Below are 26,877 nucleotides of genomic sequence, written 5' to 3'. Positions count from 1 at the left end.
TAGGTACAAATCGTGCAAAAGAAAAAATTGGGTATCTCATACAGGACTCAACGCTAGGAAGTAGCGTCGTGGAGAAAGGAAAATCAACAGCAGTTGGCTAAGGGAATGGCAAAGAACCATGAGAAGAAAAAAGAAGGGAAAAAAAAAAAAGTAGGAAGAAAGGAATGATGCTGGTATCAATTTGGAACGAAGAAAAAGGCAATTTTGTTTTCCTCCATAGAATCACAAAGACAAGCATGCAGGCGCACGCTAATCCAATGCGATCACCTTTGGTTCGGAAAATCGGATGAGAGTGTCGGATGTTGTGCGCTCGCATTTGGGCCTTTGCGACGCAGGAGACATAGACGCCGCTGAATCACTGGATTTACGCTTGGGGGGCACAGACGTTGGGGCGGCGGCACTCGCGGTGGTCTGGTCTGTGGATGAACCAGTGTCTGACTTCACTGTCCAAGATCCGTCCCTTTTGACGCGGATCGAGCGTGCGTTCTCTAACCGGTCCGTATGAGACAGTTCTTCGCGAATGTTGAAAAGAAACCCATCAACCAAGAGCATCTGAGGGCGCGCGTCTTGTTTGCAGATAGGGCATTTCCAGTCCTCTCGGAGGGTACGTCGCCCTGACTTCAAAGCACGGGTGGTGATGTAGGTCTCATGATCGAAGCATTCTTGATGAGTGCACAAGCGACCGCGGACAGGCCGGTTGAAGACGCGGGCAGTGAAGGGGTCGACGAGATCAATGACCAGGTCTTCACTCACAATGCTGACTTCATCATCGGGATTGGGTGTGAGCCTCTTTTGAATTTGCTGCAGAGATTCCGACGCAGGGAGGATCTGCGCCGCGTCCAAGGCCGACACCAGGTCAGAGATATTGAGAATCTCGACGGCTGCAGCATATAGATGATTCCTCATCTCGGCCGGGCTGCGAAGGAAGTGCATGGAGACCGTATTGGGACCCTCACGTAGTTGCTCCGTGATTTCGAGGGGTATATCTTTGCCATTGTGCTGCCGACGCCGGGCGAAAAGTTCCACCTCGTTGACGAAGATGTAAACCACGCTGGGCCAGCATGTCTCGGTAGTGCACCAGATGTGGTCGTCTATAGTCTTTGCTGACGGATTGATTCGAATACATCGCAGGCGATAAATTCGCTGGCCGTTTGTCATGAAACGGGTGGCTTGCATCTTACCACCATTTTGGTCGATCTTCGCAAGTCGCTCAACGTCCGACTTGGTCAGATTGAACGTCCAGTCGAAGCGGCAATCCCACTGGCCCTGGCCCAGCAGAGTTGGTTTGGCAGCGAAGGAGTCAAAGTATTGATAGAGCGGGGTCTCTTGCGGGCCGGCAGGAGTGTGAGTGACAAGTCGATTGACAGGACCACGCAGATGGGCCTGATGCAGTCCGTCCCGCAGCGAATGAGGTCGTGGGTTTGACGGCGGAAGTGGACCTGGCGGAGGCAAAAGAGGAGTGACCATTGACGAAGGAGAGGGAAGAGGGGCCCCCTGATTTGGCATGCTTCCCTGCGGCATCAGCCTGTACTGCGCCGGGGTCTGGTTGTTCGCCTGCGTGGAGCGTGAGGGGCGGCCACGCCGTCGTTGTGTAGGGGCCGGAGCCGGAGCCGAAGCTGAAGCCGGGGCCGAAGCTGGAGTAGGAGGCGAGGCGAGAGTAGGAGCGGAAGCAGGGGCATGCGAAAGAGGGGACAGACCAGGAGTAGCCGCTGTTGAGGGGACTACTACTGTCGGAACGCTGGCGCCGGCGGAGTGTGGCGACGCTACTTGCGAGGGAAGTAACATTGTTTGTGGGGGAACTGGGCCTTGCGGACGAGTATTTACGGGGCTCGGGTGAATGGTTTGCGCTTGCGAAGGCACCACTTGTGGCGAGTAACTCATCGAAGGAGGATTATGGTGGTGATAGAGCTGGTGGTGGTGAGGCATCTGAACCAGGCGAGGCGAATGCGGGTTGTATGTCTGCGAGGGATATGCCATTGGAGCAGGAACAGGTCCGTTTCCAGGCATCGGAACGTGAGAGCTCCTCCTTGGCTCATATCCGGGCACAGCTGATGTTGGATGCTGAGGGAGGTGAGGGGGTGCGCCTCGGGGGGACCCCACCGGTTGCGAGTGAATGTGAGGCTGATTTGCAGTGGATGTGAGTTCTTTGTGATACATGGAGAGAATGATGTCTCTCTCCTTTTTGGCGCGCAACGCCGACACTGGCTTGGGAGAGTCCAAACGCTCATCTGTGTATTTGGCGTCTCGATTGAAGATGTCAAAAAGCTTGTGCTCTCCGTTCTGCAGAGGAAGTCGACGATACAGTGCCAGGAAGATGTTGTACTGCGTGACATGTGATCGGATGTCGAAAGTCATTATGATTTCCTCGATTAATGGCGGCAGACCACGCCTGCGCGTAATCTGCTCAAAAGTGTCCCATCTTTGAGAGAGGAGGACCAAGGAATTCATGACCTGCGTTAAAGCATCCCGCCACCAGGGAAGGGCTAGCAGCTGTTGCATTGGTTCCGGGAAATTCACACAGAACAGCAGAAAATCTCCGGAAAGTCGGCGGTTATCCACCAGAAGCTGCTTGACCACGGCAAATCCTCTCTCCTGCTCCGGACCGAAGCCTGGCAATGTGCGCAGTTCTGAGGGAGAGTAGGATGCCATGCAATACATCTGGTGCAGAGCCAGGTAGACGGGGTCATTGTCCAGGAGGGCGCTCTGCAGCAGGCGAACCCGCGGCGACTCAATGACCTCAGAGATTATCTTGTTACGAGTCGCTTCAGCCGCAAAAGTTTCCAGCTTCTCCAGCCACTGTTTGCACAGCGTCCGGTCTATAGGCAACATAGGAACCGGTCGCATGACAGGCGGTTGCTGGAAATCCTGAGACAGGTGCGATGCTGGTATGCCTATCCAGGAGCCCGTTTGAGGACGCGCCAAAGGATCGCCAGGTCCAGGCAGTTGTGGTCGCGATTCTGCATTGCCAGCTGTTTGCGATTGATCTCTGGGCGTGACGGTGCCCCCTTGGACTGGTTCCGGCAGAATGACGGTATTGGCTACTGTTGCAGGTGTCGGTAGTCCGCCGGACAGTGGTTCCTGTGGCCGATTGATTATAGACACTGGCGGGGTATCTCCCGTCGGAGGGGAAGGCAGAGTTGCTAGGGAGGAACCAAGTCCAACCGGTCCGATCGTTCCTCCATGGCGATCAATGGCACTGACCGGGCTGGCATGCGAACGGGGAAGGGTGGGATCGGGGGACGGAAGCGCGTTGGGCTGAAAAGTCCGCGGGGGGATAGCAGTCACGGGGGTCGGCGTCGCTGAGTTTAATGGAGTCGAAGAGGAGATGACGGTGGTGATGCTGCGAAGCGGGGGTAGAATTGGGGCACCGCGATTCGGCTGAGCTTCCTTCTCATTCCTCCCGTCTGACCCCGAGATGGCCTGAAGAGGGTCAGGTTGAGCCATCGGACCGAGGGGAGGAAGAGGGGAAGGGTTCGCGGCGGCGGCGGAGGAGGTGATGGTGGAGGAAGAGGGCGAAGATGAGGCGGCGGTGGAGGTGAAGGTGGAGGTTGCCGTAGTAGTAGTGAGGCCGACGGGCGGCTCACGAGGAGGCGTTTCCCGCCGACGCGTCTGCCGTGGACTCCCAACTGGGGGCCCCGAAGCAGCCGACGTTGCCGTAGAAGCCGTACCCTTTGTCGCAACACTCGCAATACTAGCAGCTGAATCGGTCGTAGACGCACTGGAAGAGGATGTCGAGGTGGTGGAAGAGAGGTGGGGAGATTGAGGAGCAGTAGCAGCAGCAGCTGCTGCTGCTGCACCACCACGCATCCAGGATCGTTGCACGCCTCCTAGAAATAAATGGGCAGTTGAATTGCTTGACTTGAAGCCAAGATTCGCGGGATCGCCGCGGCGATTACCGGGCGGAATCATCCTGGCATTTTCCGGGGAAGAGAGCAGGATGGAAAGGTAATTTGTGGGGTGGAGGACTGGTTGAGAGAGGAAAAGCTAAAAAGGAATGGAAATGTCCTGGCGCCGATAATGCAAAGGAAGCGTCTCGAAGAACCTCCTCCTCTTCTCCGAATAGGCGCGCCAGCCAGCATCGACTAGGAAGGGATTCCACTTGACTTGGAAAGAAGATGCCGCTGAGTTCGGGGAGAATGCCTCGGGGAGAGAAAGTATGTGGATGTACAGTGGAGATATAGAGATATAGATGTATACAAAGCAGTGAATACGATAAAATTCTACCGTACTTACTGCAATAACTGCATGAGATTTTAGTCGGGACAAAAGTACGGCGACGCGATCTACCCGTATACTTTGAGCTGGGTGGAGGGGTGAAGAGGAGAGATTCCCACTTAATTTAAAGTAGTGATAGATGTACCTATGGCTATAGTGATGAGAAAGTATATAGATCAATGGGAAGCGATGGGAAGTAATCGCGACACAAAGTACGGGGGGGGGAGGGCGAATGACAATTCAACAAGCAAGGTTATCCCAGTGCATGATTGATGATGCGATGATGGGAGATCCCAGAATCCAGCTTGGCTTACGGATGCAGGTATGAGCACGAATGAGCATGAATATGGACATGAATGAATGGGTGAATGCCGAGGGCAAGAGGGACTGTGAGTGAGTGTGATTGAACAAGGTTTTTGGGGATAGTAGGAGCGTGATCTGGCCTCTGGTGTTAGGGCAGCAGCAGCAGCAGCAGCCATGCAGGCCAGCATGCCATCGAATCGAGGATTGACGTATGGAACTGGAAGAGAAGAGTCATTCCTGATCTGAATCAGGTGGAGAGAGTGTATTGACTAGTCTATTGTACTGACTAGTACTCCATTGTAAAGGGAAGTCGTACGAAGATGTAGTAGAGGAATACATCAGACCGCGAAAACACAGGATTCCTGCGATCGACCTGTCCGCCTGTTTGTTTATAAATAGGCAATGGACTGGCGCTGAATGCGATGCATCGACTCGTTGGCCATCCGGATGCGTGACTGATCCGAGCATTGGAATGTCGATCCTGCAGGGGAGGCCATGGGAACTAAAACATGTTCGCTCGGTGGGTAGTGTGTTTTTCTTTTCTTTTCTTTTTCTATTCCTGGGCAGTGGTAGTAATTAGTAAGTTAGTAAGTAGATGAATCAAGAGAGGGAGAGGGAGAGGCAATGAGAGTGAGAGAGATACAGCATTGGTGTCCTTGGGACCCATCGTCTCCCAACTAGACTACTAGTAGTAGTACTCCATACTGTGTAGTGTATACAGTACGCAGTACTAGTTGGGAGGAGCAAGAAGCAAGAAGCGTCTACTTAGCAGTGACCCAAGGCTTCATAGTAGACACCATAGAAAGTAGGAGTAGCTGGCAAGTAGCCTGTCAATAAGGCGAAACTCAACCTGACCGGGCAATGGCCTCACTTTCTCTCCGGAAGAAGGGGCTGCCAGTTGTCGGAATGAATCCGTTGGCTCCAGTCAAGACAGCGAACAAGTCAGCACATGCCACTCATAGTCTGTTTCATACTTCTTGGTCTGTAGTGAGTGCCAGTGAAATGAATGTGGTGCCTGATGGGGGGAAAGGATGATGCTGCTCATAAATTTGAAAAGACAGGCTGATTTGTTAGTGGTAAGTAGATAGTAGTAAGTGTGGTGGTGGTCGTCGTCGTCGTTTAGTAGTCCATAATATAATAATAATAATGTTCTGGTTCTGGTTCTGCCCAAACCGGTAACGATTTGATATTTATTTGGTTGTCCGTATCCCCCGCTTCCATGGTTTACTTTGCATCGAGACTTTTCTCTCTCTCTCTCCCTTTCCCTTCACTCATACTCTGAACTCTTTTTTCCCTTTTTCCTTTTTTCTTACTTCATTTCATCTCTATCTATCTATCTCCTTTCCTCTCTTTCTCCCTCTCTCGGATACATCAACCTTTCCAAACCGATCCACCCCAAAAACTAGCCGCCTTTGTTAGCGCCTGCAAGTCTGCGGCCGTGATCTGATTTGCTTTGCGGGTTGCAGTTCAGACCGGCGGGGATCGTCGCTGTCTTATTATCGGCTTCACCTGCTGCGGTTGTCCATCCTCGCTACAGCTACTTAGTACTCTTCTGTACTCCCTCTCTCCCTTTCCTCGGCCTTCGTCTTCGTCGTCGTCGTCGTCTACACGTCAGACCGCGAATCGCCCTGCCAAAGCCTGCTTCCCAGCGCTGCATCAATCCTCACCGAAGAAGCTCTGGCCATCTTCATTTAATTAATCCTTCGAAACCCTCGTCGACGGAAGCTTTGTTCAACATAAACCCTCCTCCTACTATCCACTATCATCCACTATCCACCCACTATCTACTTCTCCTTCCACTTCCATCGATTAGCTAAAATCCGGAACCCCATTACCTGTTCTTCCTCATTTACTTTACTCCATCTTCGCTTCGCCGCGTGCCAGATTCCTTTCCGCCCTTCTCCCCGTCAATCTTTAACTTTGTCTAGTCACATTCCTCTGACCCAACCTCCATTCTCTGGACTTGGATCGCCTCTCATTCATTCATCTCCGTCCCCAATTCTGCTTTATTAAATTACCCGGGAGGGCGGCTTGCCCCATGTCCGGCGCAATTCCTCCCCTCCCATCTGTGTTGTCGCTCTCTTGCTTGCTTCCCCCCACTTGGGCGCTTTAACCGGCCTCCCTTTCGTCATTCCCCCCTTCCGTCACATCCTCGCTTCCACTTTCTCGCGATCCTCGACCAACTACCTGAGGGTACACAATGGCTCTCACAACGCCTCCTCGTGGGGTAACGCCTGGCGACCTGCTTCTCGTCGTTCGTAAGTAGCAATTTCTTGCTCCCTATCTTGGTCGCTGTGTGCGACCCCCGCCCTGTCTATCTTCATTCCGGCTGGTTTGCTAACCATTTGTGCCAGATGATTTCGATGCGCGTGGCCCTGATGAACTCACCCTGCGCCGCGGAGAGAAAATTGAGCTCGTGGAGCTGGATGATGGGTTTGGAGATGGGTGGTACCTAGGCAAGGATTTGAATACGGGCTCGACTGGTCTTTTCCCAGGAGGTATGAAACTTGAGCGCTTATAATCCGCACGACCGCATGTGACTTACTGGAAACTTCTGTTTCTGTTCCAGTTTACACCACTACTGCCCCGAGGATTCCCACCAGACAGCGGCTAGATGCCGATGGCATGACCGCACTGGCCTCAGAGGCCGGGACGAATTCCGAATCGAGCCAGTTGGAAGCCACAGACTCCTTCTCATTTCCCCAGAGCGGCGAATCCACCCCGCATGTTTCTCGCCATACCAGTGCCTCGGACCTGCGGGCTCCAGAATTGCAAGGGGGTCCTGTCGCCCCAGCGCTTTCTCCGAAACAGCAGAACCGCTCCAGTTCCTCTCCTCTACCAACCTCCACTATGAGCATCGATATCCAACAGTCAATCCGACAGACCATGGACGGCCACCATGCCAATGGCCAGGACAGTCCCGTCATGAACGAGACGCTTAGCGTGATCGACGAGCACATCACCGATCTGAGCACGCCGCGCCATAGTGTGGCTGGTCAGGAATCCAAGCACATGAACGACTCGGCCAGCGAGTACAGTAGCCACTTCGAGCACCGGATGTCGTATATCAATGGGCACGAAACCGATGAGGAAGAAGAGAACCAGCCGCGTGAAGAGCAGGTCCGGCAGTGGACGCCTGCAGAAACGGCCAAGCAGTTGCGGCAATGGGGTATCGAGGACAAACACTGCGGCATCTTTGAGGATCAGGAGATCACGGGCGATGTCTTACTTGACATGAACCAGGACTTTATTTTCATGAAGGAGTTTGATTTTGGCGTCATGGGGCGGCGTTTGAAGACCTGGCACAAAATTCGAGCATTCCAGGATGAGATCAAGGGTGTCAAATCCTCGTCTCAACACCACCCTCGCGGTTCAGTGGCTGCTGTTCCCGCTCCTCCAGAGGAACGGACACTCAGTCGCGCCAGCCATACCGGCCCGCTCCTGCCCAGGATCCCGACGCTGCGAGGGTCGAGCGGCACTCAGCACCCCCGCCTGGTCAGCAGCAGTATGCAGAGCAACACCAGCTCGCCGATCACACCGCAGACACCCAACTACGTGAGCCATTCTCGCCGACCATCGGCTGCTTCCATCCGCGAAATCAACCACTCCCGACGCCACTCGTCCATCGACACGACGAACCGGTACTCGGGTGCTCTGGAAGGGTCGCCAGGCATCGGCAAGCGCAGTTCGTTCGATCGCGGCTGGACTTTGGCCAGCGGCGCTCAGCGGCTGCCTCCTCGACCTGGAACTGCAGCCGGCACGTCTCATCCGCAGGACATGGGTTTCTTTTCCCAGTTGAGTCACCGCCCCTCCAACTCGAATGGGTCTGATCCAGCTGTCTCCGTCACCGACGAATTGGACCGGGGCTACTTCTCGGGGCCCGAGGGAGACATGCGCAAGAACCGGCGCCTACAGAAACGTCAATCTGCTGCGGGCAGTGCGGACTCTCGGGCATCCAACATGACGAATGACCAGCTCCGCGTCGGCAAGCGCCATTCGCGCATCGGCAGCATGGACTCGATTCGGGAGTCTGTCAAGCAGATGAACCCTCCGGCCAAATCGCACACCAGCCCGGTGCCCAAGGGCCGTCTCCGCAGTCTGAGCACTCGCATCGTTGACCGCCGAGGACAGCAATCAGCGCCCGCTTCCGCAGTGGAGGATCGGCCCAGCGGTGCGTTAGGCTTGTTTGGTCCGCTGTTTGGCAAGTCCGACAGCGATTCCTCGCGCTCGTCCGGGGTACCTTTGCCTCAGCTCAAGGGTGCGGGACCGAAATTCCGGCGTGCCATGGGAATTCGTGCTTCGTCTGACGTGGCGCCGAAGGGAATTGATACGTCGACGCCGCCGCCGGCCTCTCCCGTTCGGGACAACGATCCGTCGGCGCGGACCGGGTCGACCACCCCTTCGACGTCCAAGAGCTCGGAGCGACACAGCACCGATGGGTCTAACAAGACCGCCGAGGGTGGCCTGTGGCCTCGATCCCGGCCGTCCGTCAAGGCGGGTGTCAAGTCCAAGAAAGACACGAGCGCGTATATCCGCGGGCTGGAGAAGAAGTCGCCACAGGAGCAGATGGTCGGATGCGATTACTTCGGGTGGATGAAGAAGCGGTCTTCCAACCTGATGACGACGTGGAAACCCCGTCTGTTTGTCCTGCGGGGGCGGCGTCTGTCGTACTACTATTCGGAACAGGACACGGAGGAGCGTGGCTTAATTGACATAACTGCTCATCGAGTGTTGCGCGCAGACAATGATCCCATTGTGGCCCTCCATGCCACCATCACGGGATCGACCGCATCGCCGACTCCGGCCAGTCAGTTGAGCCAGGGGGATGGAGCTTCCTCCGATAAGGCTGCAGCAGAGGCCCTTCGGGCGACCAAGGGAGCTGGTGAAGGGCCGTTCTTCTTCAAGCTGGTGCCGCCAAAGTCAGGGACATCACGGACTGTTCAGTTTACTAAGCCAGCCATCCATTACTTCCAAGTTGACAACGTGCAGGAGGGTCGACTGTGGATGGCGGCGTTGATGAAGGCGACGATTGAGCGGGACATGGCGCTGCCGGTGGAGACAACGAACAAGCAGCGTACGATCAGTCTCAAGGAGGCGCGGCTGATGAACCAACGTCCTCCAGCGCTGATGACTGGATCGCCTAATACAGCGGATGTGGCTCCTCCCGAGACAGAGACGGAGGCACAGGACGGCTTGACGGATCTGGAGCAAGATCGCCAAGGGCTGTTAATCCAGGGGGTGTCCATGGATCCGGAGACAGAGCCGGTATATGTGGATGCGGAGGAGCATCGATCGGCGAGTCCGGTCGCGATGGACGAGGTGTCAGTTCCTGGGTTGCAGCGGAACTCGCAGTAATTTATGGAGGATTGATTGATTGATTGATTTGCTTATATGTGTGATGTATTGCTTTTTACCGCAGCCTGGTTGGCGTTTTATGTGATATACCCCGCTTGAATGTTTTCATATGTGAACGAGTCTACCTATTTGCCTGTCTGTCTGTCTACTATGTAGGATGTAATATGGATGTGAATGTTGAATGTGAAGTCTTTATCATTATATTTCTCTAAGCAGTATAAGCGACGGGGATCGGCGGGCCGCGTCACTGATCACCGCCGTTTCATCCTCGCTTCTTCTTCTACTTCTCACAATCCACACGATGATGGCTTGATTGAGCGCGTTCAACCCCGTTTACTCTCCTTGGTTTATTTCTGTTCTATTCTATTATTTCTTTCATTTATTCCTATTCCAGTCACTCCTTTTCTCCATCGATGCGGTTATCCCCATGTCCCTCCTCCGCCTTCTCCTCCGCCACGCGCTGGCCATCCTCCTCCCGCTGGCTCTGACCAGCACTGTCTATCTCTATCTTTACCCCGTCTTCCATGGCTGCGCATTCCCTCTGCCAGAGGAATTTACCTCCTCTCATCTCTCGATTCCACACCTCTCTCCATCCTTCCTCTCCACCCTCCGCCACCACCTCTCCCCGTCGCCTCCTTCATCTGCGACCTCTCCCATCTTCCGCCTCCTCGTTCTCGCCGACCCCCAACTAGAAGGCGACACCTCCCTCCCCAAACCCCACGATCAACTCCCCGCTAAACTCTCCAACTACTACGCCGACCTGTCCTCCACACTCCGCACAAAACCCCCATCCGCCACCCTATACACCCTCCGCTCCGTCCTCCGCTCCCTCGTCTCTACCGATCTCCCCCGCGCATTTCGCGCCGCGCGCAAACGCCTTGACCTTCTCGGAAATGACTACTACCTGGCGCATATCTACCGCACGATGCACTGGTGGAGTGCGCCGTCGCATGTCACCGTGCTAGGAGATCTAGTGGGGAGCCAATGGGTGAGTGACGGGGAGTTTGACGAACGTGGTCGGAGATACTGGGAACGGGTGTTCCGCGGTGGTGTGCGGGTAGATGATGAGATTACCGGGGAGATGGGGACGGAGGCGCTGGAAACTGATAATGGGGAGTGGCAGAGGAGGGTTGTGAACGTCGTGGGGAACCACGATGTCGGATATGCGGGGGATGCCAGTCCATCGCGAATTGAAAGGTTCGAGAGGGTGTTTGGAAGGGGAGATTGGGATATCAAATTCACCTTACCTTCTTCTGAAGAAGGCAAAGAGGGAGAGGAAACCGTTCCAACAATCCACCTCATCAACCTCAACAGTCTCGTCCTAGATACCCCCGCCCTGAGCCCTGAAGTCCAATCAGCCACATACGAATACCTAAACAGCCTACTAGAAGAGCGAAGCCCATCAGTCACTTCATCTCCGCGCGGGCAAACCTTCACTCTCCTCTTAACCCACCTCCCCCTCCACAAGAAAGAAGGAATCTGCACCGATGCCCCCTTCTTCGCCTTCCACGATGACGACGACTCCAAGGGCGACGCCGCCGGCAACCCGCGCTTCTACGCCGGCGGTCTCAAAGAACAGAACCACCTAAGCCAGTACGCCAGCGCTAATGCTGTCCTCGAGGGCATTTTCGGGATGAGTGGGGACGACACCGTCTTCGGAAACGGTTGGGGGAGGAAGGGCCTTATTCTTACGGGCCACGATCATACGGGCTGTGATGTGGTGCATTTCGTGAATCGCACTGTTGCTGAAGTAGATGGCGATGACACGAACGAGGATGACGGTGACGCACCTGGCTGGGAATGGGATGCCCTGCGCTATCAGCACGGCATCACAAGAGAAGGGGACCTGGGCGTCCCCGCCATCCGGGAAGTGACTATGCGCTCCATGATGGGAGAATACGGAGGCTACGCCGGACTCCTATCGGTGTGGTTCACCGGTACGGAATGGAAGTACGAGATCCAGATGTGCGCCGCAGGCGTGCAGCATCTTTGGTGGGCGGTGCATGTCGTCGATGTAATTACTTTCGCATTGGTGGTACTGTATATCGGATCGAGTATCATTGGAGCTGGTACTGGTGTCTCTGCTGGAAAGGATACCACCAGAGCGGATAAGAAGATCAAAAAGCAATAACTTACATACATACATACTAGTTATAGTAACACTGAATCTATATAGATCATCCGATCAATCAATCAATCATTTCATAACCAGATACGTCTACAATACATTACATCATGAAACAGATAAGAAAAAGGTGGACAGGTTTAAATTTTTTATGAATCCTTTTCATTTTTAGAATGTTCTTAGGTCATACTAAAAAAAAAAAACCGGTACCACCCCCTTTGTTCTAGAAGCCCTTGGTATCGCTTTTTTTTTCTTTCTTGCTCCAAATTCCAGGTTTAACACATTTTACATGACAACACCGGAGTTGGAGGCAATACGCTAGATAACTAATTAGCATGTTTTTCCCCACTAGCTGATATACTAGGGATGAAGATGAAGGATGACTTACAGGCCAAAGCTCAGCAGCCTCCTTACCAACGGGACCGGTGATAGCGGAACCCTTCATCTCACCCTTGGCGTTGACGATCTAGACTCAATCATTAGTATCCATATGCCACAATCCTTCACCACATGGCGGAGATATGGGACAAGGGTACGTACAACACCAGCGTTGTCCTCGAAGTAGAGGTAGATACCGTCGGGGCGTCTCCAGGGCTTGCTCTGACGGACAACAACAGCGGGCATGACCTTCTTACGGAGCTCAGGCTTTCCCTTCTTGACGGTGGCCATGACCATGTCACCGACACCGGCAGCGGGGAGACGGTTCAGGCGAGCACCGATACCCTTGACGGAGATGATGTACAGGTTGCGAGCACCGGAGTTGTCGCAGCAGTTGAGAACGGCGCCGCTGTGAGGCAGAAATTAGCTGTGTTCATTCTTCTTTCATTTGTGTTCGTGTCGGGTTCTGTAGGTTGTATATCATGGTTTGGGGTGGGATATCGAGTGGGGGTATTGTGTGTGTGTATTGTTCGAGTTTCGAATCAAAAGATTGTTGTCGAGATTGATTGATTGATTTTGTATCGAATCGCATATTTCTCTCGAAGATGGGTGCGTGTATTGTGGAACGGAAAGAGATTTGGAGTTGACATACCAAGGCAGACCGAGGGTCATCTTGAGCTTGTTGCCGGAGGCACCACCGCGTCTGTTGAAAATATTTTGTTAGCTTTCATTATTCCCCTTGTATCCCATGTATATCAAATCCCTCCTCCATCTCCATAGATGTATTCCAGCTCTTTCCCGGACTTTCGTTCATTCATTCCGCCTCTTTTCAATGTCGTATGTGTCGCATATCGAACATGATCCGACCGTGTAATTTCGAGTCGAAATCTCCAGCCAGCAATTCATCCTATCCCCATCGCTCCTCATCTCATCTCATTCCCGCAACTTTTCAATATCTCCGGTCCGGATTCCTTCCTCTCTCTCTGTCTCTCTTTCCCACACATCTCCCAACAACGAAAAAGAATAACTCACCCTCTCGCAGACATCTTGGCTGTGTATCTAGGGTTGTCGGATTAAAACTGGGCGACAAGGGAAGGGGGACGGACGGACGGTCGAAACGGGGGGTGTCGTCGGATTCAGAGACTTGGTCGCGGGTTTCGATTTGCTTCTCGCTTAGTGTGCGTCGTGGGTAAAATCTTGGCAGTGCTCTCCCATTGGTTGGTTTATGCGGATAGAGGGTTGCCCTAGAGCTAGTCTCGATGCAGCTAGGCTGGATTAGTCAGGGATGAGTCAGGATGTCTAGACTAACTGGCTATCAAAGATAAACAGCTATCGTACTTCTTATCTAGGGTGACAGTTGTAGCAAGTTGCTTAATATTGAATACATTGGTAAATACACGTTATTGAATCTGCTCTAAAAATACTAGGCATTCATGCTCTCAAATATGTAATAATAATATGGTAAGAAATCAATTCGTTCCCAAACACCATCCGCCCGTGCCTTTGCGCCAGTCGTTCGTTTGTTCCCATCTTGCTCGCTCAGCTTCACTCCTCAGTCTTGCTTCCTTCCTCGGTCTTCTCGGCTTCTGTTGCTCCTGCGGCTTCCGCGCTGGGCTCCTTTGATTTAGCCTCACCCGACTCGTCCTTGGCTGCCTCTGGTGTCTTGTCCTTGGTCTCACTCGGCTCACTGGCCTCCGCAGGCTTGGTCTCCGCTTCTGCCGTATCGGCTGCCTCAGTTGTCTCTTTCGCAGGTGACTCTTCTTTTGCGGCAGGCGTCTCTTCCGTAGCGGGCTTGTCAGCCGCAGGGGTCTCCTCGCTGGGCTTCGTCTCTTCTTCTTCAGCCGCGCCTTCAGGCGCAGCTTCGGATTTCTCGGTTTCCGGTGCGGCCTCGCCCGCATCTACCATCGCGGTGTCTTCGTCCTGGGGCTTGGGAGACGGTTGCCGGGAGATCGGCGCCGATGCTGCCGTCGTTTCTGGTCCATCCACTGCCATCTCTGTCTGCTCTGTCGCGGAGGCTTCATCTGCTCGGGACGGCGCATCGGCCGCAGAGGGGGTGGCTTGCGCCTCAGTCTCCGGCTCCGGAGCCTCGGTCATCTTCGCATCACCAGTCGTATCCATGTCATCGTCAGGGATGGAGGATGCGTCCTGTGGCGTAGCCATGCCGCTCTCCAGCCCCGAATCGTTCACATCGAGATTCCGATAGTTGACCTGGTTTCTCCGCTTAAGCGCGTTGGGTTGCCGCCGGACACCGTTGGCCCCAGCCAGCTCCTCGTCGTCACTGTCGCTAAGCTCTCCGGGCTTCTCAATGTACTGATCGAAGCGCCGCTTGGTGAAGCGCTTGTCCTTGTTCTCGTCCTCGTCCAGATCGTCCAAGATGGCATCTGCCTCGTCGTCCATGCCCTCCACGAGAGGCTCTCGTGGCACCTCGGTCATCTGCACGGAGGGCGCAAAGGCGGTCCGCTTGAGGTTCTCCACGACCTGTGTGCGGATCTTGTCCAGGTACTCCTTCGTGTTGGCATTGTCCATGTTGGACGGACGTACATCCAGCTCGTAGTCAGGTGCGAAGTACTAAGTCTGTTAGCTGTGCATGGTCATCACCTAGAAACTATAACCTACCTCGTAGTAATCGTTGTAAGGAAGCTCTGCCCCAAGGGTGTCACCAACGAGAATACCGGTTTCGAAGGCCCAAGTACGTGCCACATTTCGCATCGTATAACCACCACCGCCGAGAATCATGGTGGGCAGGTTAAAGCTCTTCACAAAGTTCACACAATTCGCGTGGCCCCGCATACTGAGGTTGAAGCATCCGAGACGGTCGCCCGAAAGACTGTCGCCACCACACTGCAAGACCACCGCTTCGGGTCGGTACCATTCCATAACGCTCTTGATAACGGGCTCAAAAATACTCTTGTAGGAGATGTCATCAATGCCATCGCGGAGAGGGAAGTTGACGGCATAGTGCTTGCCCTGACCCACTCCGATATCGCGCAGCTCACCCGTACCTGGGAAGTACTCGCCGTACTTGTGGAAGGACACCGTCATCACACGGTCAGTCGTGTAGAATGCCTCCTCAACACCATCTCCGTGGTGGACATCGATATCAACGTAGAGCACGCGTTGCTTGAATCGCAGCAGCTCCAGGATACCCAGAACGATGTCTGTGTTTCGTCAGCCAAGGCCCAGAATAGGATACCGCAAACCTTACCATTTACATAACAGAATCCACTTGCTTCACTTTTCTTCGCGTGGTGAAGACCACCGGCCCAGTTAACGGCAATGTCACACTTGTTGCGGTTGAGCCGAGCGGCACCCTCCATACTACCACCCGCGCTGATACCGCAAAACTCGAAGAGCCCATCGAAAACGGGACAATCGTCTCCGACATTGTACTTGCTCTGCTCCTTCGCGAAGGAGTCCATATTGTCCGGTGTAACCTTCGAAAGGAAGTCGATATACTCATCCGTGTGGAACTGGGTCATTTCATATTTCGAGGCCGGCTTCGCCCGCTGTAGACTGCGTCAGCGCTACTTCCAAAAGACGTCGCAGAAACCCTGTGAAGATCCAATAGTTATCATCCATAATCACTCACGTATATCTCCATCTTCTTATAAAGGCCATAGTTCATGACCAAACTGTGAGCCATCCTTATGCGATGAGGCTTCATCGGGTGTCCCGAAACATAGGCATAGTTTCCCACGTCGGAATCGTAGAAATAGGCGACTTTCTTATTGCGATCCGCCGACCCATTGGTAATGGGATCCAAAGGCGCGAGTGAGTTACTCATATCGAAGGTCACTGTGCGAGGCACACGGCGAATCCTCACTCAGACCAATGCGTAGGAATGTCGCTTGAGCGCGGTGAATTCTCGGGGTGGTGTATGTGAGCGTCAAATCGAGAGGGAAACAGGAAAAGCACAATCAGATAGACAAGAGATATACTGAGTAGGACAGATAAGGCGCCCTATACGTGAGTCAGTCGAATAACTCTCACAGAGTGGCACTAATGGAGTACATTCGCAATGGCCGGGGGCGGACAATAAGTGATGGGGACCGAAAGGAAGCGAAGGGAGACGCAAAGGCGGAACCCCAAGCTGCTCCACCGCCTTCGTCAGGCTTCTTGGGAAGCTCGACCGTCACTACTTACACACGCCCCAGTTGCGCCTCCATCACCACCTGCTTCCCATCTTCAGCTTTTGTCTAACCTCGCTTACTGTTCCATCGGAACCGGCTCGAGCATCCCCTTTGCCTATATAACATCTGAGCTTTTCCAATCATCGAATTTGCTCTGATACCCCCACTCAACCTTCCGATTGGAGCTTCCGCGTAGGAAGTCATCCTGGTCTCATCTACATAACTAACACTCAACCAACCCCCCGTCTCCACTATGGATCGTTTGCATCGCATGCTCCAAGCAGCCCAGGGCATGGGCGTTGGAGGGAATAATGGAGTGAGTAACACTTAGACGAGCAGCGGACATGGCACTCGTATCTGCAGAGTGTTTGGGGCTATGGGCTAATGCAGGTACAGGATATCCCCAACCTCATCGATAACTCCGAAACCGTCCACATCTCATCGCTCGCTCTGCTGAAGATGCTAAGACACGGTCGGGCTGGTGTGCCCATGGAAGTCATGGGTCTGATGCTGGGAGAGTTCGTGGACGAGTACACAGTCAGGGTAGTCGACGTTTTCGCCATGCCTCAAAGTGGTACTGGTGTCAGTGTCGAAGCTGTGGACCCTGTTTTCCAAACGAAGATGATGGACATGCTGAGGCAGACTGGACGGTAAGCTCGAAAAATATCCCGCGAACTACCCGGCTCATCCTAACGCATCATGCTATAGACCAGAGACCGTTGTTGGCTGGTACCACTCGCATCCTGGTTTCGGCTGCTGGCTTTCGTCCGTCGATATCAACACTCAGCAATCCTTTGAACAGCTCACTCCCCGCGCCGTTGCCGTGGTCGTCGACCCCATCCAGTCCGTCAAGGGCAAGGTCGTCATTGATGCCTTCCGTCTCATCCAACCACAGACCGTCGTCATGGGCCAGGAGCCCCGCCAAACAACATCCAACTTGGGTCATCTGAACAAGCCGTCCATTCAGGCCCTCATCCACGGTCTCAACCGCCACTACTACAGCATTGCCATCGACTACCGCAAGACCGGTCTCGAGGAGAACATGCTGATGAACCTGCACAAGCACGTCTGGACGGAGGCGCTGCAGATGAAGGACTTCCACGAGGAGGGAGAGCACAACGTTGAGCGCATGAAGCAGCTCGTCAGCCTCGCCGAGGGTTACGAGAAGCGGGTCAAGGAGGAGACCACGCTCACCAAGGACCAGCTTAAGACCAGATACGTCGGCAAGGTCGACCCCAAGAAGCGTAAGTTTATCGCTTGCACGATTCGTTATTTTGTTACTGATCAGATTCTCTGCAGACATCGAAGATGTGAGCCAGCAGTTGATTGAGGACAACATCGTAGCCGTCTCGCGGCAGATGATTGACAAGGAGGCCTCGGTGGCACGGCAATCAAACGGCAAGGAAAATGGCACCGGCATGGAGGTTGATGAGGAACTATAGAGCAACCATACCATAACATATATTTCCTAATGCCATTTCAGACTCCCTGAACTCAGGTTTCATGTACAGGACGGTCATCTGGTCTTGGCAGACACATCAATGAATGACGTTATATGTATCAACCCGGTATATAATCACCAGTAGTAACAACACCAAGTGATTTGAACCAAATAACAACAAAAAGTGTGCACTTTATTGTCTAAAAAATCTATGTATAGGTATATGTGCATCTAACTATATAAGCAATCCCAGTGAAAGCAACCGATCTAAACTCCCGCAAGGCCGCAATATCATATCATGCCAAATGAAGACCCAAACCCATCATATCATGATCACATCTCAATAATCGAGGTACGGATTGAACAACGGAAGTGGCGGCGGCGGCAGGCCATGCAACCTGGCGAATTCCTGCGCCTCCTCTAATTCCTTCTTCCGACGAGCCTTTTCCTGCATTTTCTTTTCATGCGCGATAACCCCATACGCATCTTCACTAAACTCCTCCCCATCAAAATCTGTCCACCCCCGTTCGGGGCCCCACGCAATCTTTATCCCGGCCGACCTGACCTCATGCATCAGTCTCTTCATCAGAGCACCGCTCTTCCGTACAGATGGCCAGCCATCAAACTCCACGTATTCCAGATTCGGCAACCTCTCCAGGACACCCTTGAGCAAATCGCCCGCGAAATCCGTATAATAGTCCTTTGAGATGCGAAACCCCTCGAACACCGGATGCGATGGATCGACTTCGACGAAGACCTTAAACGTGCGCATCCGCTCCATCTCCTCCAGTCCCAGACTGCGTGTGATGGTCCATTCGCTCGGTGGCGCTGTCCAGCTCGATCCGAGAATCAACTCGACTGTGGCGATGGAGGGACGGTACCGCGGGGGTATGGCCCGGATGGTTGGCATACGCGAGTAGTCCTGGAGGTGGAAGAGACGGAATACTTGGGTGGAGTAGAAATAGTCTGAGGCTTCATCGTGCATGCGCCATGAGGTCAGGAATAGCGCGACTCGGTGGGAGGTGGGGGAGATAGGAGGGTTTTTCTTCGACGAGGCGCCCACGCTGCCTGTTAGGCGCGGGTTGCGTCCGCGTTTCGGGGTGAAGAGCACGAAGTGATAGACGCGTAGACGGATCTCGGAGGGAAGGTCGAAGAAGCGGAAGGGTTCGATGGGGGGTTTTTTCGTACGTTGCTTCTTGATGGGCTTGCCTTTCACGGTTTTGCCAGTGGTGGATTTGTTGTCCAAGCGGACTTTTTCCAGTGCTTGGGAGAGGGAGTTCATGTTGGTCATTTTTGTGTAGAGGGTGGTGGGTTGAAGAGGCAAGAGAGGAAGGAAAAAAAAGCCTGCGCTCAAACGGATCTAGATGGAAGAGAAGAAATATACGCCACGATACGAATGAGGATCTTTTAGAGTGAACTCCTCGGATGATTTGAAACTTTTCTGTTCCTTTCTTTTCTGAATCATCCCATTGTTGCATTGAGCTGGAAGTCGAGAATTAACGACATATACGACACGATATAGCATCCATCACTAATACTTATGAAGGAAGGACAAGAAGGATATATCCCACCAACGGGGCTGCAGCTGCATGGGGTCCCTTCGCTGCGGCTCTTGGATGTGGGAATATTGGTCTCCCCAGCCTAATTCAACCCGGCACGCATGGAGGAGAAAGGCCTGATGAGTCAAATTTATGAGCTGGGTTTCAACTTTCAAATTGTGAGAAAAAAGAAGAAAGGGAAGGAAAGGAAGGCATCTCCGCGCCGGTATTTAAACTAATTTCCAGTACTGCACTGTTGGTCTGCGTGACCCCGCCCGACGGTCAGTGCGTGAACTTTTCTGTTTCCGCCGAAGACCGCCGGCATTGCTGGGCCCCGATCATCCACTTGCTTCTTGTTTCTTGATTGTTCTTCACTTCACCCCAACCGTGCTCTTTTGACCTCCCTTGGTGTCGGTGGTGATATCATTCCGGCGCGTGTATTTCTCATCTTCTCCCGCTCATCTATAGATGCCCTTTTCACTTTCATAATGCTTAGTCGTGCCGTACTGCCTCTGACGAGGCCGAACGTCCTCACCTCGACCGTTCGAGCTTCAACGATCTCCGTCGCCCACTCGCGTTGGTATGCGAAGTCCACCAAGCCCAAGACTCCCTACAAGCTTCCCGAATCCGTCAAGTCCGCCAAGTCGGAACAGTCGCCCAAGGCTCCCTCTCAGAACGACTACTCCGCGGAGCAGGCCGAATTCGATACCAAGGCTGAACCGGCCACCGAAGCCGTGAGTTTGATGACGACGCTGATAATCTCAACACACCTTCTGACACTTTTTATTCCCAGTCTCAGACCGGCTCTACAGCTCCCCAGAATGATGCTCCTCAAAAACCCCTGCCCGATCTCACCCAGGGCATTCCCTCCACCCTTGCCGCAGAATTGGAAGCCGCCTCGAAGAACCGCGGACCAAGCAAGCTGAACCTCACAGAGGACCCGTCGCGTGCGGAAGATTACGATGATGGTGGTCGTGACATTCCCAACTACGAATCCTCCCTCGATCGCAAGCGCGCTCGCATGGCCAACCTGATGTATGTCCTGTTCCTGCTGGCAGGTGCTGGTGGTGTGGCCTATTTGGGCCGCAACTGGGAGACCGAGGAGGAAGAGAAAGCCCACCCCGATGTGCCATCGGGTTGGGGCTTCGGACTCATGTACAACCGTGCCAAGGCCCGCTTGGGCGATATCACCAGCTACTACAAGGACCCTGCCTTCCCCAAGCTGCTGCCCGATGAGGACCCCAACATGCGTCAGCCTTACACTCTTGTGCTGAGTCTGGAGGACCTCCTGGTGCACAGCGAGTGGAGCCGTGAGCATGGATGGCGTGTGGCCAAGCGTCCGGGTGTCGACTACTTCCTCCGCTACCTCAACCAGTACTACGAACTCGTCCTTTTCACCAGCGTGCCCAGCATGATGGCCGATCAGGTGCTCCGGAAGCTTGACCCCTACCGCATCATCCGCTGGCCCTTGTTCCGTGAAGCCACCAAGTACAAGGATGGAGAGTACATCAAGGTATGTCACTGTTGGCTGTACCTAGCTCCCAGTCATGACTAATTCAGACAACTAGGACCTGTCCTACCTCAACCGTGATCTGTCCAAGGTGATCTTGATCGACACCAAGGAGGAGCACGCCCGCCTGCAGCCCGAAAACGCCGTCATCCTTGAAAAGTGGCTTGGTGACTCCAAGGACAAGACCCTCGTCGGCATGATCCCCTTCCTCGAATACCTCGCCGGTATGGGCGTCGAAGACGTTCGTCCCGTCATCAAGTCCTTCGAGGGCACCCAGATCCCCGTGGAATTCGCCAAGCGTGAGAAGGCCATGCGCGAGCGCTTCGAGAAGGAGCTCGCCGAGGAGCAGAAGAAGCGCCCCCGCAGCGGTCTGGGCAGCTTCGCCTCTGCCCTGGGCCTGAAATCCACCCGCACCCTGGACGGTGAGCAGAGCCCCTCGGAGGGCTTGGCCCAAGGTAAGATGCTGTGGGACCAGATCCGTGAACGTGGCCAGAAGAACTACGAGATGATTGAGAAGGAGATCCGTGAGAACGGCGAGAAGTGGCTGGCCGAGATGGCCGCGGAGGAGGAGAAGGCCCGCCAGGAGCAGATGGCCATGATGAAGGGCTCTTTCACCGGCATGTTCGGTGCTGGTCCCAAGCAGCAGTAGATGCTTTCTTGAGCGATGACGCGGCGGGGCGCATGAAGCGCTCGCCCGCAATGACCTTCTCTTCTCTCTTCCGCTGTTTACTTCCCAAAAAAGAATTTCATTGGGCTATTTAATGTATATCCGAGATGCCATCTGCTCGATGGTCTCGGGAATGTGGGGTTCACATTAGAGGGGTTTTTCTTGTTCTTCTTTTCATTTCGTTGGCTTTTGCGCGATTCATCACGGGTTTTCATCTCCGTTGTAAAATAGCATTTGGTTGTGTATTTGGTTTTGCGGTGTATAAATTGATAAATACTAATGAAGTCAAAAGAACCTTCATTATCCTTGACTTGTGTCTTTTCTTTAAAGTTGTACAGCTATCGTAATTTTCTTTTGGGGGATTAATCATCAATATAATTATCAAAGATTGTTTGCGACTAATACGTGTGACATTTGTAGCTATTCCATGGTTAGTGAAACTAAATATAATATCTTTGTTGATTGTTGCCATATGGTTACATTGAGTCCTGGGATCTTATAAGAGCAGTGGTAGTGAGCACGTTTTCCATTACCAGCACCCTCTCGGATTTACCAAGTATGTCATCAGGTCTACTAACAGTAAGCATGCGCTTGGCAATAACTTACATTCTAATCGTTGACCTTGCTGGATAGTTGTGGTCTAGAATCGAAGCTTTGGCTGCAATATGATGATGTACCAGATATATATATTAGCATATAGTGCTGCTACCCAATAGTATAGAACTACTAGTATAAGTAATTATCTAATTACTAATGGTAATTCAACGATTACTGGTAGCGTTGCGAGTCTAACTCATTGCATATGGTCTATGGGCTAGTTAAATGAACTGTCAAGTTTGGTATGGTACTTTGTACTCGCACTAGTCAAGTTATCTACTTGTCCGACTTGGCTAGATCACAAGACCGAGGGACAGCATCGGAAATTTTTGGGGCTGGGAGGGGAGAGGGGAAAAGACAGGAAGCGCCGATAAGTGCACAGTCATTGAATTGAAGAAATCACCCCACACCGTCAGTGAAGGCTGAAAGGTCCAAGCAAGTATGCCTGGCTGGTGGCTCGGTGATCTCCTTGAGTTTCTGGAAGCGCGCGCGATCGAGAAAAGCCTTGGTATTACTTAGTCCGTAGAATCTGCCAAAACAACTTGTGGGGAGCATTTCAGTCACAGCTGAGTCAGTCAGGGCGACCAACCACGTGCCCCAGATTGATGTAATGGCCATCCGCGCAAGCACTAGTCCGCTTTGGGGAGAGGTCCCTCCTGCCAGGGCTTAGCGCGGTAAGATTGCATACATTGTTTCATACTTACAACTAGTACTATGTAGTAGTAGTGAACAATGCCTCTTAATACATCTCATACATACATACACTAGTTGGTTCTTGTGTTTCATTGTCAGGAACCCATTCCATTTCATCCACTCTCCTCCTCTTTTCTCCATCCTCCTCATCCCACCTATTAACTATTCCCCATCCGAACTCATCTCTTCTTGGATTTCCTTCCCCAAGTTCTTATAAACCTCTTGATGCTTCCCCGCTTCTGACCTATCGAGTTCCCCTTCCTCGGTCATTTGAAACCGCCCCGTTTCAGAACCCCATACGCATTGGAGCAGAAGATCCCCGGTGCATTATTGGCGTGCGGGTGAGGGACACAGCCACCGGCCTTGCTCGTTGGCGCTTCCCGCTTGCCCACCAGCGTGCTTCCTTCCGCGGTCTTTATTTCGCCCCCTATGTCCTCGAAAAATCATGCTGGTCTTGGATAATTGAACATCCCCCAGTGTCGTCTGCATTTGTTCTATCAAATGTAGACCCGCGTGGGTGAGATTCAAAACTAACTACTACTACCATCGACCATGGAGGAGGATGTCCGGTTGCCCACCTCAGAGCGGCTTGGCGGCCCCCATCTTGATCCCGATCAGTGTCCCTCGACCACCTGCTCCCTTAAGCTGCATCAGGAGCCCCCGAAAAGCACGCGACCGCGTCTGGAGAAGCAGACTTCGTCGCCGTTTGCTCGTTTGCCTCGTACCGTCATCGAGCAGTAAGTGCATCTCCGTCCCAGAGCCGGTGCATCGCGCGAGCGACAATCATGTGATTGATGATATCTGCTGCCTGTGCTCGGAAGGATCTTTGATTTAACTGGCGCCCTAGTATTCTATATCTTGCGGATGCCAACACATTTGCGTCGTTAACTCTGCTGAACCGGAAATGGCGACGCATATCGGACTCAACCCTTTTGTATGCGCATCATCTCTCCCAGTGCCCGTCCTTTGCCTTGACGCAGAAGGCTACTGAGCAGCCCGCTCAATCAAGCGATCTCACACTGCTCAAGCGGCAGTTCGGCGCGCAGGTCAGGCGGAATACATTCAATGCGTTTCTCCGGCCCCGCAGGACTCTCATCAAGCTTACCTCGACTTCTATGAGCTCTTCGACGGCCTTTCCACAAGGTGAAGCATTCCGCTTTTCTTTCTCTCCTAATGCACAGCTTATCTTGTGCATCAGCTCTTCCAGAATTGTGGTACTTGATGTAACCTCGGATCGGGCGGTCGTGAAACATGAGCTCAAGACTTGGCGACGGCCTTTGAATGCTGCCATTGTAGATGATGGCTCCATTCTCGCTGTCGTTTCCTCCACTCACCGGGTCAATATCTACCGCCTTACCGATGATGAAGCGAAGCACATTCAAGACTTGACATTGAACGATGTTCCTCGGACCTTAGCGCTCTCTCCGACAGGAGGAGTTCTTGCCATTGCGTACGATGATCGAATTGAAGTCTACGCCATCGGTGAAGGGGCACTGGCTACCGAACGACGAGCAGTGCGCTGCTCCGGGGTTGACTCGGTGTCGTTCTCCTCTGATGGTGTCATGCTCCTAGGGACTTCGGCTGAGCGCGGTAACGGCGGTTTGGTCACTATAACCGTGCCATTTTACACAGAATCAGAAACCGAGTATTCACCGAGGGATGCACAGATCCGTATGTGGACTACACAAATTCTGTTTCCAGACCTAACCACTGGGTTTAGCCACGCCTGTTTGCTGCCCTGGCACGCAGAAGGTGAAGGCAACTGGCTACTGGGATTCGATGAACAAATAAACACGTTTCGAGCATTTGGGGTGCACAACACGAACTCGGGTACAACATATTTCGTGACTCCGATGTCTGAGGATGGGTCTCGAGAGACAACTCCCATCATGCTACCCACCGTTGACGATCTTGGGGAGCTGGCTGCTATAGGATTTGAGAGTTCTGGCTTATGGGTATATGGAATACCTGATCGTCTGGATATTGCTCCTGTAGCTCCCAACGCAAGAACATATGCTGAAATGGATGTTGAGCAGGGCCCTTCGATCGAGGAGGCGGCTACTGCCCGGGATAGTCTGTCCCGACTCCAGCAGTCCATTACAAAGCCCAAGGTTCTGATCAATGGCCACAAGATGACCGACATGGCGGGAATGACAGCAGCTCGTTGGGTACGCCATCCAAACTGTGTGGCTGGTCGTCGTAGATTGGTAGCCGTTGCTCCTGGTGGCATTAGCCCTCCAACTATTGGCGAAGAAGACGTACCGGTAGATGGTGGACGTGTGCTGCTGTTAGACCTGGAACGATCTGTCACGGACGGTGACTCTACTGAAGTCAACATCGAAGTCGGTGATGCGGAGCCGAAGCTTCTAAGTGAACCGAACTCTACCCTAGATACTGAGGTCGAGCTGGAGAGGAGAAGGACGCGGTTACATCGTGGGAATGCTGCTTCACCTCGGGCACGCGCATTTGCTCGAGAGTCCTATCCTTCAGCCAATTCGGTCGTCCACGCACCTCGGCAATATGCCCGCAGAAACAGCTCCTTCTTCTCGGGCTCCTCGAATAGTGAAATCCAACACATTCCGGAATCACCATACGATAACACGCAGCCTCGATCTCGGGACACGTTGCGTCGTGCAGCCACGGCTGCGGCTAATGGTCGCGGACGCAACAACCCACGCTATCAAGACGAAGCCCGCCCTGTTCAAGGCCAAAGGCCAGCCACCCAGGTTTTCCAGGTTCCTCATGAGAGCGACGCAGACAATTGGGTTCCACCGCCACCTCCCTATTCTAGGGACCCCGACGCACCGCTACCAGATTATCTCCGAAGGACCCTCCTTCCTTCGAATACGGAACCGGCCCGTAGAGTCGGTGATGTTCCAGAAGGCATTCAGAGACCTCAGACAAGCCGTCTGGAACGGATGGTTGACGAATCTCCGTCCCGGAGCTCGCTGCAAAGATTGCATACCATTACTGGCTCACGGCTCGCCGCTCGCATGAGAAGGGGCGTGAGAGACTCCGAGTCCCCTGAACCGAACAGACGACATACCATGTTCTTTCGCAGAAGGAGCTCTGCCACAGGACCCCAACCTAACCTCCACGGGCTCGATGGAGCGCACATGCCTGTGCCAGAGCAAGACCCTGCGGTCAACTTCCAGGGCCAACTGCACCCTGTCCTCAGTGAGTCTACACAGCCGAATCAATCGTCAGCCGTTCAACGAGCAAATTACCAGGACGTTTTGCTTGAGGAGTCTTTGCTTGGCACTACAGACTGGCAGGAGGCTATGCCACCGACACAGAATGGGACTTTCAATCTGGACCATTACCCCTACTCCATCTCCTCGCCTAATCTTCAGGTCTCGACCTTTCAACATGATGCCCCCGAAGGTGTGCATGGGAGCCGACAACGTTCCACCTACTACCGAGGAGCAGATCGGCGCTCTCAATCTCAGAATGTCCGACTGCCGCCTGGGGGAATTCCACCGCTGAACCGCCGGGCATCGACAGACCCCACGCTATCTACCAGCTCACAAGCGGCTGCACATGATCTGTGGCGGAGGCGCATTGAAGAGTGGAACGAGCAGACCATCTACGAGAGAAGTAAACGCAGAAGCAAATGTATAGTGATGTAGGAAAGTTGCCTTAGGATATGGGGGTTAGACTGTTTAGGCTCTCGGCTCTGGAATTTTCTTGTTGTTTCTTAGCTCATATACCCGAGTGGACATATATAGCTTTGTAGAGCTGTGCATAATAATCTTCTAAACCACATCTTCATGACCTTGCGCAGCTTTTACTTTCTGTCTAGATCGCGGGCAAGAAGCATTTATATCTTTCTTTGTATTTTCTTTTATCCAAATTTATTTTCTTTAAGGCAAGGGTTATGACTGCCTTTTATCTCGGTGACTCTTAGACCTAGGTCTAACCAGTT

General features: G+C 53.2%; 9 protein-coding genes across 9 annotated transcripts; 5 read left to right on the top strand and 4 right to left on the bottom strand.

Annotated features, from left to right (window-relative positions):
- Positions 1-249: 249 nt before the first annotated feature.
- On the bottom strand, positions 250-3,909 carry AtWU_07508 (MIZ zinc finger domain protein; the record flags this gene model as incomplete). Its single annotated transcript, XM_035502617.1, has 1 exon — positions 250-3,909. The coding sequence occupies one exon, from the start codon at positions 3,907-3,909 to the stop codon at positions 250-252; it is 3,660 nt and encodes a 1,219-aa protein (XP_035358510.1).
- A 2,809-nt stretch (positions 3,910-6,718) lies between these two features.
- AtWU_07507 (putative polarized growth protein (Boi2)) lies at positions 6,719-9,873 on the top strand (the record flags this gene model as incomplete). Its single annotated transcript, XM_035502616.1, has 3 exons — positions 6,719-6,776; positions 6,873-7,016; positions 7,088-9,873. 3 exons carry the CDS (start codon positions 6,719-6,721, stop codon positions 9,871-9,873), a joined length of 2,988 nt encoding a protein of 995 aa, XP_035358509.1.
- A 427-nt stretch (positions 9,874-10,300) lies between these two features.
- On the top strand, positions 10,301-12,004 carry AtWU_07506 (uncharacterized protein; the record flags this gene model as incomplete). The annotated part of the gene is made up of 1 exon (XM_035502615.1): positions 10,301-12,004. One exon carries the CDS (start codon positions 10,301-10,303, stop codon positions 12,002-12,004), a length of 1,704 nt encoding a protein of 567 aa, XP_035358508.1.
- A 279-nt stretch (positions 12,005-12,283) lies between these two features.
- AtWU_07505 (60S ribosomal protein uL14) lies at positions 12,284-13,422 on the bottom strand (the record flags this gene model as incomplete). The annotated part of the gene is made up of 5 exons (XM_035502614.1): positions 12,284-12,316; positions 12,387-12,464; positions 12,539-12,785; positions 13,029-13,079; positions 13,409-13,422. 5 exons carry the CDS (start codon positions 13,420-13,422, stop codon positions 12,284-12,286), a joined length of 423 nt encoding a protein of 140 aa, XP_035358507.1.
- Positions 13,423-13,921: 499 nt separating this feature from the next.
- rpdA (histone deacetylase RPD3) lies at positions 13,922-16,160 on the bottom strand (the record flags this gene model as incomplete). The annotated part of the gene is made up of 4 exons (XM_035502613.1): positions 13,922-14,944; positions 14,993-15,534; positions 15,582-15,882; positions 15,966-16,160. The coding sequence occupies 4 exons, from the start codon at positions 16,158-16,160 to the stop codon at positions 13,922-13,924; spliced, it is 2,061 nt and encodes a 686-aa protein (XP_035358506.1).
- Positions 16,161-16,759: 599 nt separating this feature from the next.
- AtWU_07503 (proteasome regulatory particle lid subunit RPN11) lies at positions 16,760-17,948 on the top strand (the record flags this gene model as incomplete). The annotated part of the gene is made up of 4 exons (XM_035502612.1): positions 16,760-16,822; positions 16,903-17,156; positions 17,215-17,750; positions 17,806-17,948. 4 exons carry the CDS (start codon positions 16,760-16,762, stop codon positions 17,946-17,948), a joined length of 996 nt encoding a protein of 331 aa, XP_035358505.1.
- Positions 17,949-18,287: 339 nt separating this feature from the next.
- AtWU_07502 (uncharacterized protein) lies at positions 18,288-19,238 on the bottom strand (the record flags this gene model as incomplete). Its single annotated transcript, XM_035502611.1, has 1 exon — positions 18,288-19,238. One exon carries the CDS (start codon positions 19,236-19,238, stop codon positions 18,288-18,290), a length of 951 nt encoding a protein of 316 aa, XP_035358504.1.
- Positions 19,239-19,973: 735 nt separating this feature from the next.
- Positions 19,974-21,644, top strand: AtWU_07501 (protein translocase subunit TIM50; the record flags this gene model as incomplete). Its single annotated transcript, XM_035502610.1, has 3 exons — positions 19,974-20,219; positions 20,279-20,998; positions 21,054-21,644. 3 exons carry the CDS (start codon positions 19,974-19,976, stop codon positions 21,642-21,644), a joined length of 1,557 nt encoding a protein of 518 aa, XP_035358503.1.
- A 1,860-nt stretch (positions 21,645-23,504) lies between these two features.
- On the top strand, positions 23,505-26,581 carry AtWU_07500 (F-box domain protein; the record flags this gene model as incomplete). The annotated part of the gene is made up of 2 exons (XM_035502609.1): positions 23,505-23,689; positions 23,800-26,581. 2 exons carry the CDS (start codon positions 23,505-23,507, stop codon positions 26,579-26,581), a joined length of 2,967 nt encoding a protein of 988 aa, XP_035358502.1.
- Between the last annotated feature and the right edge of the window lie 296 nt (positions 26,582-26,877).

This window comes from Aspergillus tubingensis (assembly GCF_013340325.1).
Source record: "Aspergillus tubingensis WU-2223L DNA, scaffold_8, whole genome shotgun sequence".
Lineage (NCBI taxonomy): Eukaryota > Fungi > Ascomycota > Eurotiomycetes > Eurotiales > Aspergillaceae > Aspergillus > Aspergillus tubingensis.
The sequence above is the reverse complement of the archived record's forward strand: the minus strand, read 5'-3'. Positions and strand labels throughout refer to the sequence as shown.